Source organism: Scophthalmus maximus, chromosome 8 (assembly GCF_022379125.1).
Source record: "Scophthalmus maximus strain ysfricsl-2021 chromosome 8, ASM2237912v1, whole genome shotgun sequence".
Lineage (NCBI taxonomy): Eukaryota > Metazoa > Chordata > Actinopteri > Pleuronectiformes > Scophthalmidae > Scophthalmus > Scophthalmus maximus.
In genome coordinates, this window is record NC_061522.1 from 17558384 (window position 1) to 17573009 (window position 14626).

The following is a 14626-nucleotide window of genomic DNA, read 5'->3' on the forward strand; positions in this document are numbered from 1 at the left end:
AATACACCACCTGTCCACCAAACCTACTCTGAACAAATAAATTCTGGGCCATTTCATTTTGTACACGTTAAGTTAACGTGAAACCTAAGAAGCAAATACCCCATGAATGTTCCAACCCCAAATCATCATATTTCATGAATCCACCTGAACTACAGAAGCTACTGGAGAGCATGTACTGCCATGCATGTGCTGAAGACGACCTGAGCGGTTAACATTGCTTAATGTTTTCAAAACCAACCATCCACATCAAATCTTTAGAACATTTTATTTTAACAAAATATCCCAACCAAAAATAGTCTCATTTCCATGCCTGTAAAACATATACAGCGTTTTGCCGACCAGCTGAGCAGATGAATCCCAACAACCCCCTACTTCCATGACATTGGGTCTAAAAAAACAAAAACAAAACGAAAAAAGAGTGACGTAGTACTGGTTTCACTTTTTCTCGTTTTAAATACTGCAACCTCATGGATGAACACAGCAAAGCTGGACCAGTGCAGGCCAGATGTTCAAAATTTAAATTCAATTCAATTTAGATTCTGTCAGATGTAACATAAACACTAAACATGCACACACACACTCACACTTATTCACTGAAGGAAATCACCTTGCCAGCATCACACAAGGTTGTATGACTTCAGGTACAGACACACACTTATAAAAACATTCACACCACATAACAGTACGTCTTTATGTATAAAAACTAAAAGTAAAAACTAAAACTTTGTTCAGTCCAGCTCTTGGTTTTGGTGGTTGCAATAACACAGTACGCGAATACAAGAGAAAGATGAAACCAGCAAAATTAAACACAGATCACCTAGAAAAAAAAGAAAAGAAAAGAAACTTCAGCTTTACAGTTTTTCATTGAGAGCCTTTCTGATTCAGATTCCATTTGACACGTGTTTCAACTACATGTTTGCAGTTTCTCTCAGATCAAGGTTGGGCTGCATATTGACTGATTAGGCCACGTCCACATTGATGTGTGCATATTTGTTTCTGGTGCTTTGACACTTCTCGCCCTCTTCTTTCTTCATAATACAATCCAGGTACATCGGTCGCTGTCTGCCAACACTTGCAGAGACGAGCCTGCGATTGAAAAATACGAGTGAGATTAGAATCAACAGCAAGTTTTGTATATGTTGCTTCTTATTCCAGGACGCCTGGTAGGATTTCAAACTTGTTGACTGGGCCTTTTTGTTTGTACACAGCGGACATTTTTACATGTTGCAGAACTGGTATAAATAATAAAATGAATGATGACTGAATTGCATATAGCTGCTTCAGTTCCAGGGCCCTGGCTCAAAGTCAGTTTACTGGGACACAGATTGAATGATTGCCGCATACTGTGTTGGTGTTTATTGCGGTCGCTACCAATTTCCTATCCTATCCTAGTTCATTCTAGATTAAAGTAACTTGTTATAGTAACCAAAAAAAAATATTTAGAGGAAACACTGCACTGTGTGTACAACTGTGTGCACAACTCACCTTTGTGTAGAGCTTCGTTGGTCATGCGATTGATGTAGCGGGAGCTGCTCTCTGGAACCAGCCACTTCATCACCGTGTTCACACAGGACTTCCTGTAAGAACTCCACACAGTCCCACTGACAGAGACAACGAGCAACACTTTAAACACCACAGAACTAAACACAGCTTCAACAAAGCACAGGAAACAGACAGAAAGGTGTGCGTGTGTGTCTGTGTGTTTGCTGGAAGTCGTTCCTCACCTGGTCTGACCCTTAACCTCTGTAAGGTCACCAACACCCACGGTGCAACACACACCTGTGTTTAGGTCCCAGCTAACCTGCAGGTTGGAATGGTAGGTGTTTGGCCTGGGAAGAAAAACAACGTAAAACAGGGAGGTGATGATTGATGCTGAAGACAGAGACTAAGAGATGATCAACAATTAACTGAAGGACTGAAGACATTTTTGAGTAGTTTAAAAGAGTTTAAACAGCAGAGAGGACGGCAAACACCTGCAGTGCTCCTCGTCCGAGTTGGAGAACGCCAGTAACAGCAGACCAATGTTGATCATCACAGTGTTGGTCTCTGGACACACCTGATACACATAAAACACACACATCTCATTTGACAAAAAAATTAAAGCATTAAATCATTTAGCTCTGGTTTATTTTCAGATAAGAAACATGAAGGTTGTGTGTGTGCGTGTGTACCGACCTCTAATATCACAACATCATAGTCACTGAAGGAGCAGAACTGCGTGGCCCAGGCAGCATCGTTCCTAATCACCTCATTGATAAGATACTCAAAGTCCAGAGTCAGCTGCTCAACACACACACTCTGCAGGAGGGAAAACACAAGTTAAAACTAAGTTACATTGAGAGCAACCACACCAATTTGTAGATGTAGGTGACAGAGCACAAAGGATTTATCTGCAGTTGCAGTAAATGGTATGGGGTGGAATGGAGGTTCAGTTGACTTTCCTAATTATATTTTTTCCATATTGGCAATAGATTGAGAAAGATATTAAATCATGGTTCAGCATGAATGCCTCTTTAAAATAAAGAGCAGGAAAGCCATCAGATGAAAATGGCTGCAGTAAAAACCATCCAACAAAGGACGACCGGCCTACAGTTGTCAACAAAACAAACTGTGTGGAAAAACTGGTTTTAATTTTAGACTGTGCTTTGATCAACACGATAAATAAATGATCGGCTCGACAACCAACATTATGCGACAATGCCTTAAGCTGATTGACTTATTATAGATGTCAGTATTTCCACCAGCCTGGCGGAACCAGACTAATACTCAAATGCGTAGTAGTCTGGGACCTCTCGGTTCATTTCAAGAAGCGTTACCAACGGTAAATGCCTCCGTACGCAATTGGTTAGACAACTACAAGTGAAAGCAACCAATCATGTGAAGTCTGTTGAGAAACGCAAACATTTTAACAGACTAGAGCAGAGAGAAAATGCCTGTGACGATGATTCCAAAATGTCTGTGAACCAGTGTTGCCATTTTTGTGGGAGAAATTGAAAAATATCTGGCACTTTTATTCTAATGCTCGTTCATCAGCGGCAGCCTTGGTTGTTTCCAAAAGTCACTTCTCTCCGCATCATGGTATAAACCCCGCCCATTATCAGATAAGCGGTTGTGATTGGACCGATAAAATTTCTGAGGGAGGGAAAATCATTTCCCAGTGGAGGGGATCCAGACCGAGTCTGGCAGAGCAAATGAAATGAGCTCCCAAGATTTGTCTGGGCTATATTTCCACAACATCCAAGACAACTTAATATATTTGAACAGCCACATGATACACCAGCACTAACACCCACCTGTCCATTGTGTGGCCCAGTGACCAGCTGCAGGTTCCGTCCCTTCAGATCAGTAACTGTGAAGGGCAGCTGGACCTTATCATCTTCATAACCTAGAGAAAGAAACAGAGGGGGGAAAACAAGATGGTCAGCAGCTTCAGATTTGACCTGATAAGAGTCGGGCGTTTAATCACTCATTCTCAGTGTCACCTTCTGTATTCTGCTCCGCTGTCCCGGGCTGGTGGAGGCGGTAGTGCAGGTGTGAGTAGTTTACATATCCCGGCTCACAGGGGCCGACCTCCAGGGATGAGGATGGGGTTGGAGGGGATGATGGTGATGAGGAAGAGGATGCAGGAGACATCACTTGTTCTGGTAACTGATGGAAACTGTGGCCCCCAGCGGATGTTGATGCTTGTGGTAAACTAGTCCTTCTCTCTTCCTCTCTCCTCTCTCTACAGTCCCTCTCCTGCTCTCTCCTCCTCTCTCCATTCACCCCTTTGTCTCCTGGTGTCACCGCGGCCTCGTTTTCACCACCGTCCGCCGTTTTCCTCTCTTGCTGGTCCTCAGTTTCTTTCCCCCCTGCTCCTCCTCCCTGGGCCCGCCTGAAGAGGTCAGCAGCGAACTCCCGGGCTCTCACTGCGGCCTGCGACTGGCTAGGAGACGTGGGGACCGGTGCGGGCCTGCTGGGCGTCGGTTGACTTTCGGGAGATCCCTGAGGTAGTGACGAAGACGAGGCCGAGGAGGTAGAGGACGGAGAAGTGGAGGCTTGACTTGACAAAGCTGCTCTCTTTGTGTAGAGGATCTGTGATGACTGACCCTGCTTACCTGCAAGAGAAAAACAAAGAGATGCTGACACGCGACATCTTCCTGGAAATTAGCCAAACTCACGCATGTGAATAAATGAGAATGCACATACATGTCAGGAATAAGAACTATTAATCGTCTCTTCAGCAGTGTGACACACATTGAAAAGCAACAAATTTTTCAGCTTGGACATAAAACAGAGCCACACAACACAGACTAACATTATATTTTCCAGGCCTTATGTTCCCCTGACAGTTTTTCCCTCATCCCACCAAATTCAGTTCCTTTGACGATGACCCAATCTGACCCGTTTTCTAAGCTCTATCCAGGTAAGTGTGCAGTTCCTCTTAGAGAGTTAACAATATTGCATTGTGTGATTACAGGCAGAAGAAACAGACGAGGACAGAGAAATGCTTAGACAGTGCTGTGTGTGTGCACTTCTGTGTGAGCGTGCGTGCATTACCAGAGCAGAGCGAGATGCCGCAGGCCACCAGAGAGTAGCTAGTGTTCAACAGGATCACCTGGTCCTTCTTCAGTTGGAAAGCTGGCTGGAAAGTGGGGAACGGATACACCACCTGGTACCTGCTGTTGAGCACATAGCCATGCTCGAGACACTCACCACTCCCTGGAAGAGGACAAGATGGCGGATGAGAGAGAGAGACAGAAGCAGCGAGGTGTATTTGTGTGGAGCGTTTGTGTGCGTTTACCAGTGCGTATGGTGCTGGCTGAGGGAACTGGGCAGCAGTGAGAGCAAGGTTTAGGAGGAGGCATAGAGGCAATGGTGATGTAAATATCTCTGTTGTTCTCATCACTCATCATCAGGTTCATCAGAACAGAGCTTGAACTGCGTGTACTATTTAAAGAGAACCACACGTAGACACAAATGAATATAAAATTGCCTGCACACAGCAACAACATAATTCAGTATGAAAATGACACAGCTCCATATGGCTGTTTTTTTATTACTTACTTGAAGCCAAAGATGACGATTTTGGAGTGGTCATTTGGCCACTCACAAACGGTCAAGTAGAGATCACTGTAGATTTCCTCACCGGCAAACAGACGCACATGATGGACCTAAAGACATAAAGCAGATATTGTTAGGTGACGGACAACAAAAGCATACATTCGGCTAATTCTCACAGGAGGTTAAGGTATTGCATTTGCATCGGTTGTATGTCTGCGTGTGAATCTGCACACTTGAGGATTCCTTTACCTGTTTGAGTCGACTGTGCAAATTGAACTCCCACCAGTAGAGATGGTAGGTATAGAACGAGAAGTCGTCATCTTCTCCACAGTCGCTGGTGTACGACAGAACGTAGCGGCCACATTTGGTGAAGCCAAGAAAGATATGTCTGGAAAACATGAAGTAGACAAGAGTGCGTACAAAATGTATTATGTTCCTCCCCTTGAGCAATATTGCATATATAATATTGCATATTCTTGTACTTGTCCACACCTTGAACTGAGGCAAGAAGAAAAGTGTTATCACACAGCAGCGATCCAATACTGTTTAAAATGCACCTGTGAGCTTTACACGATATAAACACACACACACACACTGACCCTGCTCTCAGGAACTCCTCGCTGACAATGTTCTTCAGAGGGACACATACTCGAGGTGGGAGCTTCCTGAACATGCGCTGAGAGAACTGTCCTGACAGCTGCAGAACAGGCAGAAGAAGAGAGACGTGGACAACATCACAAACACATTCACACTGCAAATGGGAGCTCTGGAATGTGGGTCAAAGACGTTGCACTCAGTGGAGTTGCTTTTTCAGGAGGTGATGGATCTGGAGACAAACTACACGTGTAAAAACTCAGCTTCATTCGACGCCAGGTGCAGTAAGATACTGTGTAATCATATATGTATTTATCATGAGTTTGAGCACACACAGTAGTTCAGCTGTCTGCCAGGTAAAGCAGTTCATATTTCATCTCATGGCAGAGGTTAACTTCACAGGCAGTGGACATCTGCAGCTTGCTGCTGTGGTTTAGCAGAAGCTAACGCCGGCTGAGCTTTAAGGTTAAATAGAACAGGTAGTTACCATTGGCTATGAAGGCTAACATGCTACCATCGTGTCAGTTACATGGGGTCAAGGTGTCTGAGGGAAACAGCAAATCAACCAAAGACAAATACCGAGGGACGCTGCTAAAAGCAGACGCACTATTTTCATATTTTGTAGCAGTAGCTAATAATCAACCTTCCAGCCATTAGCAGTTAGAGAGTTAGCAGCTAGCTGTTAGCTAGCATCAAAGGCTCCTGCAGACGAGGAGGCTTCGATTGAAGCAGTCTCTCGTTATGAAGCGGCTGGTTTTTTCCCAGCGACTCGCACTCGGCCCTACCTTCCCACGCATGAGAAGCTTGACGACATGGTCTTTGTGTTTTCTTTGAGCTTTCCGTTTGCCGTCGTCCTTTTCGGATTTCGAGCTGGGCGCCATCTCCCTCCGCACTGTTGTCCCCTCGTAGCCGTCACGGAGCGCCCTGATTGGTGGACGGCGCGCACGAGACGGCCCTAGCTCGCCGGCGGACGCGTCCATCGACACCAAAACAAAAGGTCTGACGAAGTTGACGGCAGAGGAGAGATCCTGAGGAAGGACCCGACTCGTGTGACTGTCAGTGCCACGTCCGGCACCACAAATAAAGCTATAATGTGTATCTATATCTACGGCGTGAAATCAAAGGCATCAGAGACATCAAAGGTATTTTATCTGACATGACGTTGAACTTTTGTCTAAAATGGGTGACGACAAATTCTCAAACACAATGTTGGTGAAGACCACACTGGTAATTTGAATGTTTTTTTTATTGTAAGTATTTAAAAACAACTTGTAAAAAATAACATTAAAAGAAAAAAAACAGCATAGAATAACAAAACCCGATGGACAAAAAAAAGAAAAGAAAAAAAAAAGGATCTTCCAACTATAATGTTTGTTGAAATTAAACTGAGGGCAGTCAAGCACACAAACACATGCACGCACACACACCAACTTACCTACATACTATAGATCCGTTGGTGCTTATTACAGCCAACTTGCACACATTTCTCTGTTCAGTAGCATTCACTGTATACAGACACACAACCCCTGTGAGGAACATAATTACAATGAATAAAATTAAAATAAGAAGTCATGGTAGCAGGAAGAAATTCACCTGCAACTTAAACACTGGGAATGTTTAAAAGAAATTCAGTAAAAAAAAAAAAAAGGAAAACGACCAGAAATTTTGCAACCATTTTTCTTACAAACACAATTTTTGAATATATTCCAAATACTGTTTGACAGTTTGTACCCTCAGGAAATAGAAGGGGGGGGGGGAGAGAACCAGTATAATGTGAGTCAGTGTTGAGATGCTGTTCTGCTAGCTTACAAGAAAAATGCTCATTATTTCACATTAAAAAAAACAAAAACAAAAAAACTATCTGATGTATTACAAGGTGACAGTGAAGTGAAAGGGTAAACTGGATAGTCCCAAGTAGTGCTTTGATCAATGCATGGGCAAAATGCGTTCCCTTTTTCCTTTCTTCGAATTTTACTTTAAAAAACAAATGAGGAGGTGTGACATAGAAAATGTCAGTGTGGATGATGAGCCATGGTCTTGTCTTTTTAAATCCAAAAGGGAAATCCTCTTGACAGAAAAAACAAACAAGTCCAGAGAACCATCGCAACCGTCCAACAGTCCAAACCACTTGTTTACTGGCCCTGAAGAGAGACATCACACACAAAATATAATTAAATCTGTCTTTGTTTTATGAAGAAATGTGAAAAATCTATATCTATATGTACATGTTAAGTTTCTAATAATCACACAATTTAAAAAATGTTGTATTGGTATTTCTTTTGTTTCAAAGACATTTGTCTATTCTAAATAGTACATTTTAACCTTTTGGGTTTTCGACTGATGGTCTGTTAATGAACATCTTTAATATCCTCCGTCACAGTTTCTCATTCTAGAAACAAAAAGGCTCAGAGGACAGCTGAAAAACCTTTCTATGAAATTGATAATAAATATCTTTGCCAGTAAATATATTCTTAACATCTAATTGTATTTCTCCATAGTAGTAACAAAATTAATTTTCAACATTGGCTATACATGCGTTACCTGTTGTCCCTGCTGCTGAGCAGCTTGTCCAGGTGCCTGCCCTCCCTGTCCATAATAGGCAGCCTGCTGTCTGTAGTACTCCGCCCAGGCTGCACTGTAGTCCTGCTGCCCTTCAGCTGCAGCTCCTCCTCCTGCGGCGGCTGCTGCTGCTGCTGCTGCAACAGCTGGAGCAGCTGCTGCTCCACCAGCTGGCTGGGCTGGGAAAACAAAAAATACATAAAACAGTTATAATTTGCAGAATAATTAATTTGATAGCACATGGTACTGGGAATACTGACAGCGCATTTGATGAATGCAACTTAACAGGCTGACTGTTATTTTGTTGATTCTAAAGACAATTAAATTTGTGGATCTCTCAATGGATTTGTATCAGAATTTGTGTCCGATTTAATCTAAAGGTCCGTTTTCAATCCATTTTTGATTTTGGAAGTAAATCTTATAAAATAAAATAAAAACTAGGTTGTCAGTTTTAAGATGCAACATTCATATTCTTATAAGAATGTGCTTTTATTTCACTGCTTTACAGGTCATTCATCAGGGATGTTAAAATGTTAACGCTATGTTCACTCTAACGACCAAAAAAACACATTCTGACAAATCTGTGTTTCAGTAGCTCTCACTTACTCATGCCCATCTTCTTATAGTACTCCTCCCAGGCCTTTGTGTAGTCTGGCTGGCCTCCTGCGCTCTGTGCAGCTTGGCTCTGGTCTCCTGGCGCTGCAGCGGCAGGGGCTCCTGGAGCCTGCCCTGGCATGGCGCCCCCTGGCTGCTGGCCATAGTATTGTGCATAGTATGCTGCCCATGCTGCATTTGGGTCTGCTGCTGCCTTACCTAATGAACGGAGGGTAAATATAAAAAAATTCAATGAAAAGAAAAATTTGCCGTTTTTGAGGTTAAGTTTGAAAACACAATAGAGTGGAAAATAGAAGTGCACAAAACAAATCACTCACTGGGGTCATGTGGGCCTGGGGCTTGCCACTGCTGATAGTTATTTCCCCAACCCTGAGGACAATACTGGGGACCACCAGGTGCAGCTCCACTGCAGAGACGGACAGGACAGTGTAAGTACATGAAAGGCTTCTTTATCTCTTTTATTCACATTTAAACACTCCTGCATTCAAGAGCTGCTCGTGGGTTATACTTACTGGGGAGCGCCACCAGGAGGCCCTGGATTATATGGGTTGGGGTTATAGGGACCCATTGGTCCACCTGGTCCACCTGGTCCTCCTGGGCCAGGACCCGGACCACCACCCACTGGACACAATGGTGCCTGGCGAAATAACAGGAAGAAGCCAATTTGAGAAGTGAAATAGCTGTGTTATTCTTTGTGCAGCTGTTTGAACCGTTTTTGTCTTTACTCTGAGCCACTTAAACATACCTCAATCTTCTCTTCTATGAGCTGTTTCGCGTGGTCAATCTGTTGTGGGGACCCTCGGATAATAAACAGTTTGAAGTTTGGGTCACCGTTTGGCGGTGGCTGACGAGATATTTCCACAAATGCACCGGTCTGTTGGTTGATGGACTTGACGTTCTCCCCTCCTCTGCCAATGACGAGTCCACATTTGTGAGCGGGAATGGAGAAGGTCATCTCTCCTCCCGGAGGACCCCAGTTCCCTTGGCCTCTACCTCGCCCTCGGCCACCGGGTGGCATCCCTGCACCGGGACCTGGGTGGCCCTGTGGAATAAACAGGTTTAATGGTTTCTGTGTATGAAGTGCAACACTTAAAATATATCATGTCTGCCAATTGTCTCTTTACTTACCCCCTGCCCACCCTCCTCTCTGGCACGGATGCTCTGTAGAAGTTCAGTGATGACTGAAGCAGCGTGCTGACACTGGTCTGGTGGACCCATAATATGAGCGATTTTCTCAGGACCCGTACCATCATCTGTAAGGAATGACAGGGACATGTAGGTTTACCATTGAGGGCTTATAACAAAAATCAAAACAGACAAACATTAAGGATTGAAGAAATCCATCTAAATCGTATTTTTGAGAAACTTCACTTCAGTTTCAATGACATGGAGCCATAAGGATAATAAGGATAGCAAGAGTGAAATAAATACAATTTTAAATGACTAATGGACTAAAGCAGTGAGCATTTTAAGATTTTAAGTAGATTGAAGATTGACTGAAGTAGGCACCTTGTTTTACAACAAAGTTGTAGAAGTATAATTGGTATTATTATCATAATTGGTATTTTAAATTGTCGGGCATTTTATGTTATATTTATGACATGCAATGACATATGACGCAGTTTAAAATTCCAAACATGTTTTGAGAGTTCACCTGGTTTAAACTGTATCTTCACTCCAGCATCGCTCTGGATCTTCTTAATCATCTCCCCATTGCGGCCGATCACGACTCCCACAGAGTGGCGGGGCACAGCGATCTGAAGAATTCAAAAAGAAAATGTGAGACCGATCCATTAATCATGTAATGGTGATCTTGCGTCATATTGTATATTCAGTTTAAATACAAAGTTTACTTACATCAATACCACCACCACCACCACCATTACCACCACCACCACCACCTCCTCCTCCTCCTCCTCCTCCCATCCTTGATCCGTATTCAGTCCTCTCTCCAAATCCAGCATGATCCCTTTCTCGTAGAATCTCATTGACCATGTCTTTTGCTTGCTACACAACAAACACAACGGAAGACACAGTGAGGGCGTAAGCAAGGACAAAAGCGAGCAACAGACATTTTTCCTCTTCAGCAAAACTTTCTTCACATTGTACCTGCACTTTGTAGGGGTCTCCAATGATGCGTAGGGGTTTATCTACGTTTGGTGGCTGGGATCCATCTTGAATAAGAATCATTTTAACTCCAGCTCGCTCCTAAGAATTTGTAGGCGCAATTTATTACATTGATTACAGACAACAGATTAACCTAAACTTTCTTTAAGAAGTTACCACTTTTCAGTTTGCGCTAAAATCTCAGATTATTCGATTATATTACAGACTTTTCCCCATAATTTTCTTTCTAATATTTGTAGAGTAGAGATAAGTTGCCTTTTGATTCTCACCTGTAGCTGTCTGATGGTCTCTCCTCCTTTGCCTATGATGAGGCCAGCCTTGCCAGCAGGGATTATCATCTCCTGCATGGAACCCGCCTGTCCATTGGTCGACTCGTGGCCCCTGGACACTATGTCGTCTATAAGTGCCTTGGCTCTCCTGCAGGTAAATTAATTTGAAAAATGGAGGAATTATATGATTGAGAAAAAAAGGTTGCCGAATACATGGGTCACAATATTCTGACTTTTATAGGCAGTGCAAGCAGCTCCAACTGCATCTACAGTATACCAGTCTTAAGACAGCTGCAGCTTTTAACAGGCACATGTGAAAAATTAAGTCTGAGAGCTCTTGCTGAGATATCTCTATAATCCATTTCTGATATACTGCACAGTTGAGAAGCAAAGGGATTTTATTTAAGTGCAAATATAAGTGTAAATATAAGTGTGAAAAATCCTTCATGGCTGACAAATATATCAATGAGGACACTTTTGAACATTCGGATTAACTTTTAAGGCTGTTAACAACCACTCACTTCTAAATATCACAGCGATGTATGGGGTAGAATCTAATCATCATCATCTGTAATCTAAGATTACAGTAAGGAAAATAACTAGCGTAATGTTTCCCAGTCTTAGCAAACAAAATCTTTTATACAGCTTTGTGTAGAGGAAGTGCTGCCTTTGTAAGAAAGGCCCCAGTTGTGCAAGTCTTTGTCATTCCACAACTAAACAGCAAATGGTTGCAAAAGCTGTATTAGTTAATTTCCTTAGCTAAAACTAAACTTTGTCTTTGACAGTAGAGTGCAGTAGTCGCCATCGCAAACTGTTTAACAAATTAATATGAACACCAACTTACTCTATGGCATCTGGTGAACCTGTCAGAGAGACACTTCTGTCTGGAAGTCCTGCACTGTCTGTGAATCAATGTAAAAATGTGCGTCAGTCCAAGAGAAGCTGGAAAACCCATGATACTGTTGATTAAGCAACAATGGGGGCAGCACATAGCTCACCATGCGCAATCTGGACCTTGCAGCCAGAATCCTGTTGTATTTTGTTGATCTGTTCACCTCCTCGGCCAATGACTTCAGGGACAACAGCGAACACGTTGCGATTTTAAGTTATACAGCGACAAAGGCATTATTTGTATGGATTAAAATAAAAATCTATGTGCATATACTCACTGAGGCCGACCATGCCATCGGGCACTCTGAGCTCCTCCGACATTGTAGAGGGTCGAACACTAAAGACAGGTGAAAGAAATACAGTCATTTAATACAAACTATCTCATCTCTGTCATAACCATAAGCTGCAAAAGTGTCCATGTAAAGGAAAAGGAAAAATAACTACACACCTTTGTTGGGACAGAGCAGCCAGCTGAGCTCCAATTGCTGTAAGAGAAGCACAAACTGGTGAGTGGTTGGAAACTGAGCCAGGGAGTTTGTAATAGGATCAACGTGGGTATGCAACGTACACAATGAGGAATCTCTTTCACTCTGTGATGCTACCTTCTTGGCGTCGGGTTCATCTGAAAACAGACCAAAAAGTGAGTCTCACGTGTGGGACAGACAAATGCAGACGTACTTTTTGCCCGTTCGTGCTGGGGTTTTTACCTGCTTCTTCCAGGGCTCGTTTCTGTGCTGTGAACGGGTAACTCTCAGCTCCTCCGTTGTTACTTGCTGGGGGCACACCGTCTCCACCAATCTTAGCTGCAATCTACGAAGAGGTAAACAACTGGATGAGGCTTCTGCAAAACGCCATGAAACTAGAACGCACACCGCCGTCAAGGCCCGAAAATAACCGACGAACTGGAGTGCAACCCATGCATTATTCCCTAAAAATGGGGGAAAAAATGCTAGTACGGTTAAATCTTTTAAGACTAATGAATTGATCTTGAAAAGAATACGACGAGACAAGCGGCTGCAACCCGAACCTCGTTAACTACAAAGACGAGTAATGTGTTGCTGTGGCTGAACACTCCGACCTCAGGCTATGGAAGAGTTAGCTTCTCAACTGTTAGTCACCGAATGAATTCCGTCTTTTGTTCGCCTGCAGCTTGTTCTCAACTCAGCATCACAACGTAGCCGGTTAACCTTCCGTCGAGACGGGCATGGCGACCCGACGCGCTCTCAATTGTTACAACTCACTGGACAGAGGAGGACGGAACTGCACGAGCTGGTGACCGTTACCCACACCACTAACCTCGCTGCCGTAGCTCGAGTAGCTAGACCGTTTAAGTGAACGCGTAGGATACTGGCGGCGGTAGCTGTTGCATTTACGGGAAATAGTGACCTACAGTGCCGCCGCCGCTCAGCCGGGGCCTACAACCGCGTTCAGTTGATCCCTCAACCTAGCGGGCGATTTAGACAAATGAATAGCATTGCTATTTGCTAACTAGCTATTTGCTAACTAGCTCGCTAGCTAGCTAGCTATACACCAGTTAGCTAGCGAGTGTGTCCAGAGCTAACGTCACGGGTAATCACGCTAGGTGCCGTGTCCCCGCAGCTAACTAGCGCCTCGACCGTCTTCCTCTTGCTGACGCGCTCCGCAGTTACCTGTCTGGCTCGTTGTACAGCATCGGCGAAAGCATCGTTTTTCATTCCCGCGTTGACTCCATTAGTCGGCAGACCGCCGTATTCAGACATGCTGCTCACAAGGGGCAAACAGACACACGGGGGGCAGGCAGGATGGCTTTAGCCGGGTCGAGCTGCGCAGAAGCGGGAAGGATAAAGACCAGCGGAGGAGGAGGAGGGGGGACACCAACGTGAGTAAAGGCAGAACCGCGCCGGCGAGCTTCACAGCTTAAAACAACCAATCAGTCCGTCTTCCACCATCCGCCCGGGTTTTCTTTCTCCTCTTCTTCGTCGTCGCACTGTTGCGGCAGGTGGACGGCCAACGTTGCAATGGGAAAACACCCCCACCTGCTGTGCTGGAGTGTGAACTGCACCGCAAGAGCGCTTTGCCCTAGAAGTTGTCAATAATTGGGCAAATTTGTATTTAGTCATTTATTTACATTTTCCTGAAGACATCGAGACGCTATTTCATCACTTCATTATTACACCACAACGTGCAATTTTTTTTTCATCCAATGCAATATTTAGATATATGCATATTTATCTATTATATTTTTTAAAGCCTCAAATCAAAATCACTGTATTCAATCTAAACCACTGCACATTTTAGCCTTATTTTCATAAGGACAATACTTTACTTTAACACTCTGTATGTATAGCTTCTATTTTTATTGTATATTTTGTAATATTTTGCTACCTCTTCCCTGATGCCTTGATTCTTGCTGCTGAGTGAATTTCCCCTGTGTGGGATTAATAAAATCTTATCTTGTCTCAATTTATCTGGGGACAGGAGCTCCGATCGGACTGGACATCAAGGGTTCTCATGCAGTCAGGAAGACATAAAAGAAAACGTATTAATAA

General features: G+C 43.7%; 2 protein-coding genes across 2 annotated transcripts; both read right to left on the reverse strand.

The window, feature by feature from the left end:
* Positions 1-248: 248 nt before the first annotated feature.
* Positions 249-6698, reverse strand: dcaf15 (DDB1 and CUL4 associated factor 15). Its single transcript, XM_035636430.1, has 13 exons — positions 6423-6698; positions 5643-5740; positions 5293-5431; positions 5047-5153; positions 4784-4929; positions 4540-4701; positions 3483-4097; positions 3294-3385; positions 2176-2298; positions 1974-2056; positions 1725-1829; positions 1486-1601; positions 249-1086 (listed from the first exon to the last, which is right to left on the reverse strand). Exons 1-13 carry the CDS (start codon positions 6615-6617, stop codon positions 1031-1033), a joined length of 2037 nt encoding a protein of 678 aa, XP_035492323.1. The 5' UTR covers positions 6618-6698; the 3' UTR covers positions 249-1030.
* A 70-nt stretch (positions 6699-6768) lies between these two features.
* LOC118312107 (KH-type splicing regulatory protein) lies at positions 6769-14057 on the reverse strand. Its single transcript, XM_035636431.2, has 18 exons — positions 13748-14057; positions 12806-12908; positions 12667-12720; positions 12547-12583; positions 12377-12435; positions 12206-12277; positions 12052-12109; positions 11208-11355; positions 10921-11019; positions 10669-10818; positions 10466-10568; positions 9940-10064; positions 9557-9853; positions 9324-9448; positions 9129-9217; positions 8803-9009; positions 8179-8375; positions 6769-7778 (listed from the first exon to the last, which is right to left on the reverse strand). Exons 1-18 carry the CDS (start codon positions 13835-13837, stop codon positions 7770-7772), a joined length of 2022 nt encoding a protein of 673 aa, XP_035492324.2. The 5' UTR covers positions 13838-14057; the 3' UTR covers positions 6769-7769.
* Positions 14058-14626: the final 569 nt, after the last annotated feature.

What these genes read in the sequence shown, in the direction of transcription:
- dcaf15 (XM_035636430.1), bottom strand. Translation starts at nt 6,617, where the DNA reads ATGGACGCGTCCGCCGGCGAGCTAGGGCCGTCTCGTGCGCGCCGTCCA. An exon ending in CTGGGCCACACAATGGACAG is followed by an intron (nt 2,299 to 3,293) that starts GTGGGTGTTAGT and finishes TCCCTCCTGCAG; the next exon opens with AGTGTGTGTGTTGAGCAGCT. An exon ending in TCGGACGAGGAGCACTGCAG is followed by an intron (nt 1,830 to 1,973) that starts GTGTTTGCCGTC and finishes TTTTCTTCCCAG; the next exon opens with GCCAAACACCTACCATTCCA.
- LOC118312107 (XM_035636431.2), bottom strand. Translation starts at nt 13,837, where the DNA reads ATGTCTGAATACGGCGGTCTGCCGACTAATGGAGTCAACGCGGGAATG. An exon ending in GAAGATACAGTTTAAACCAG is followed by an intron (nt 10,065 to 10,465) that starts GTGAACTCTCAA and finishes CATTCCTTACAG; the next exon opens with ATGATGGTACGGGTCCTGAG. An exon ending in CCCAGGCCCACATGACCCCA is followed by an intron (nt 9,010 to 9,128) that starts GTGAGTGATTTG and finishes TCCGTTCATTAG; the next exon opens with GTAAGGCAGCAGCAGACCCA.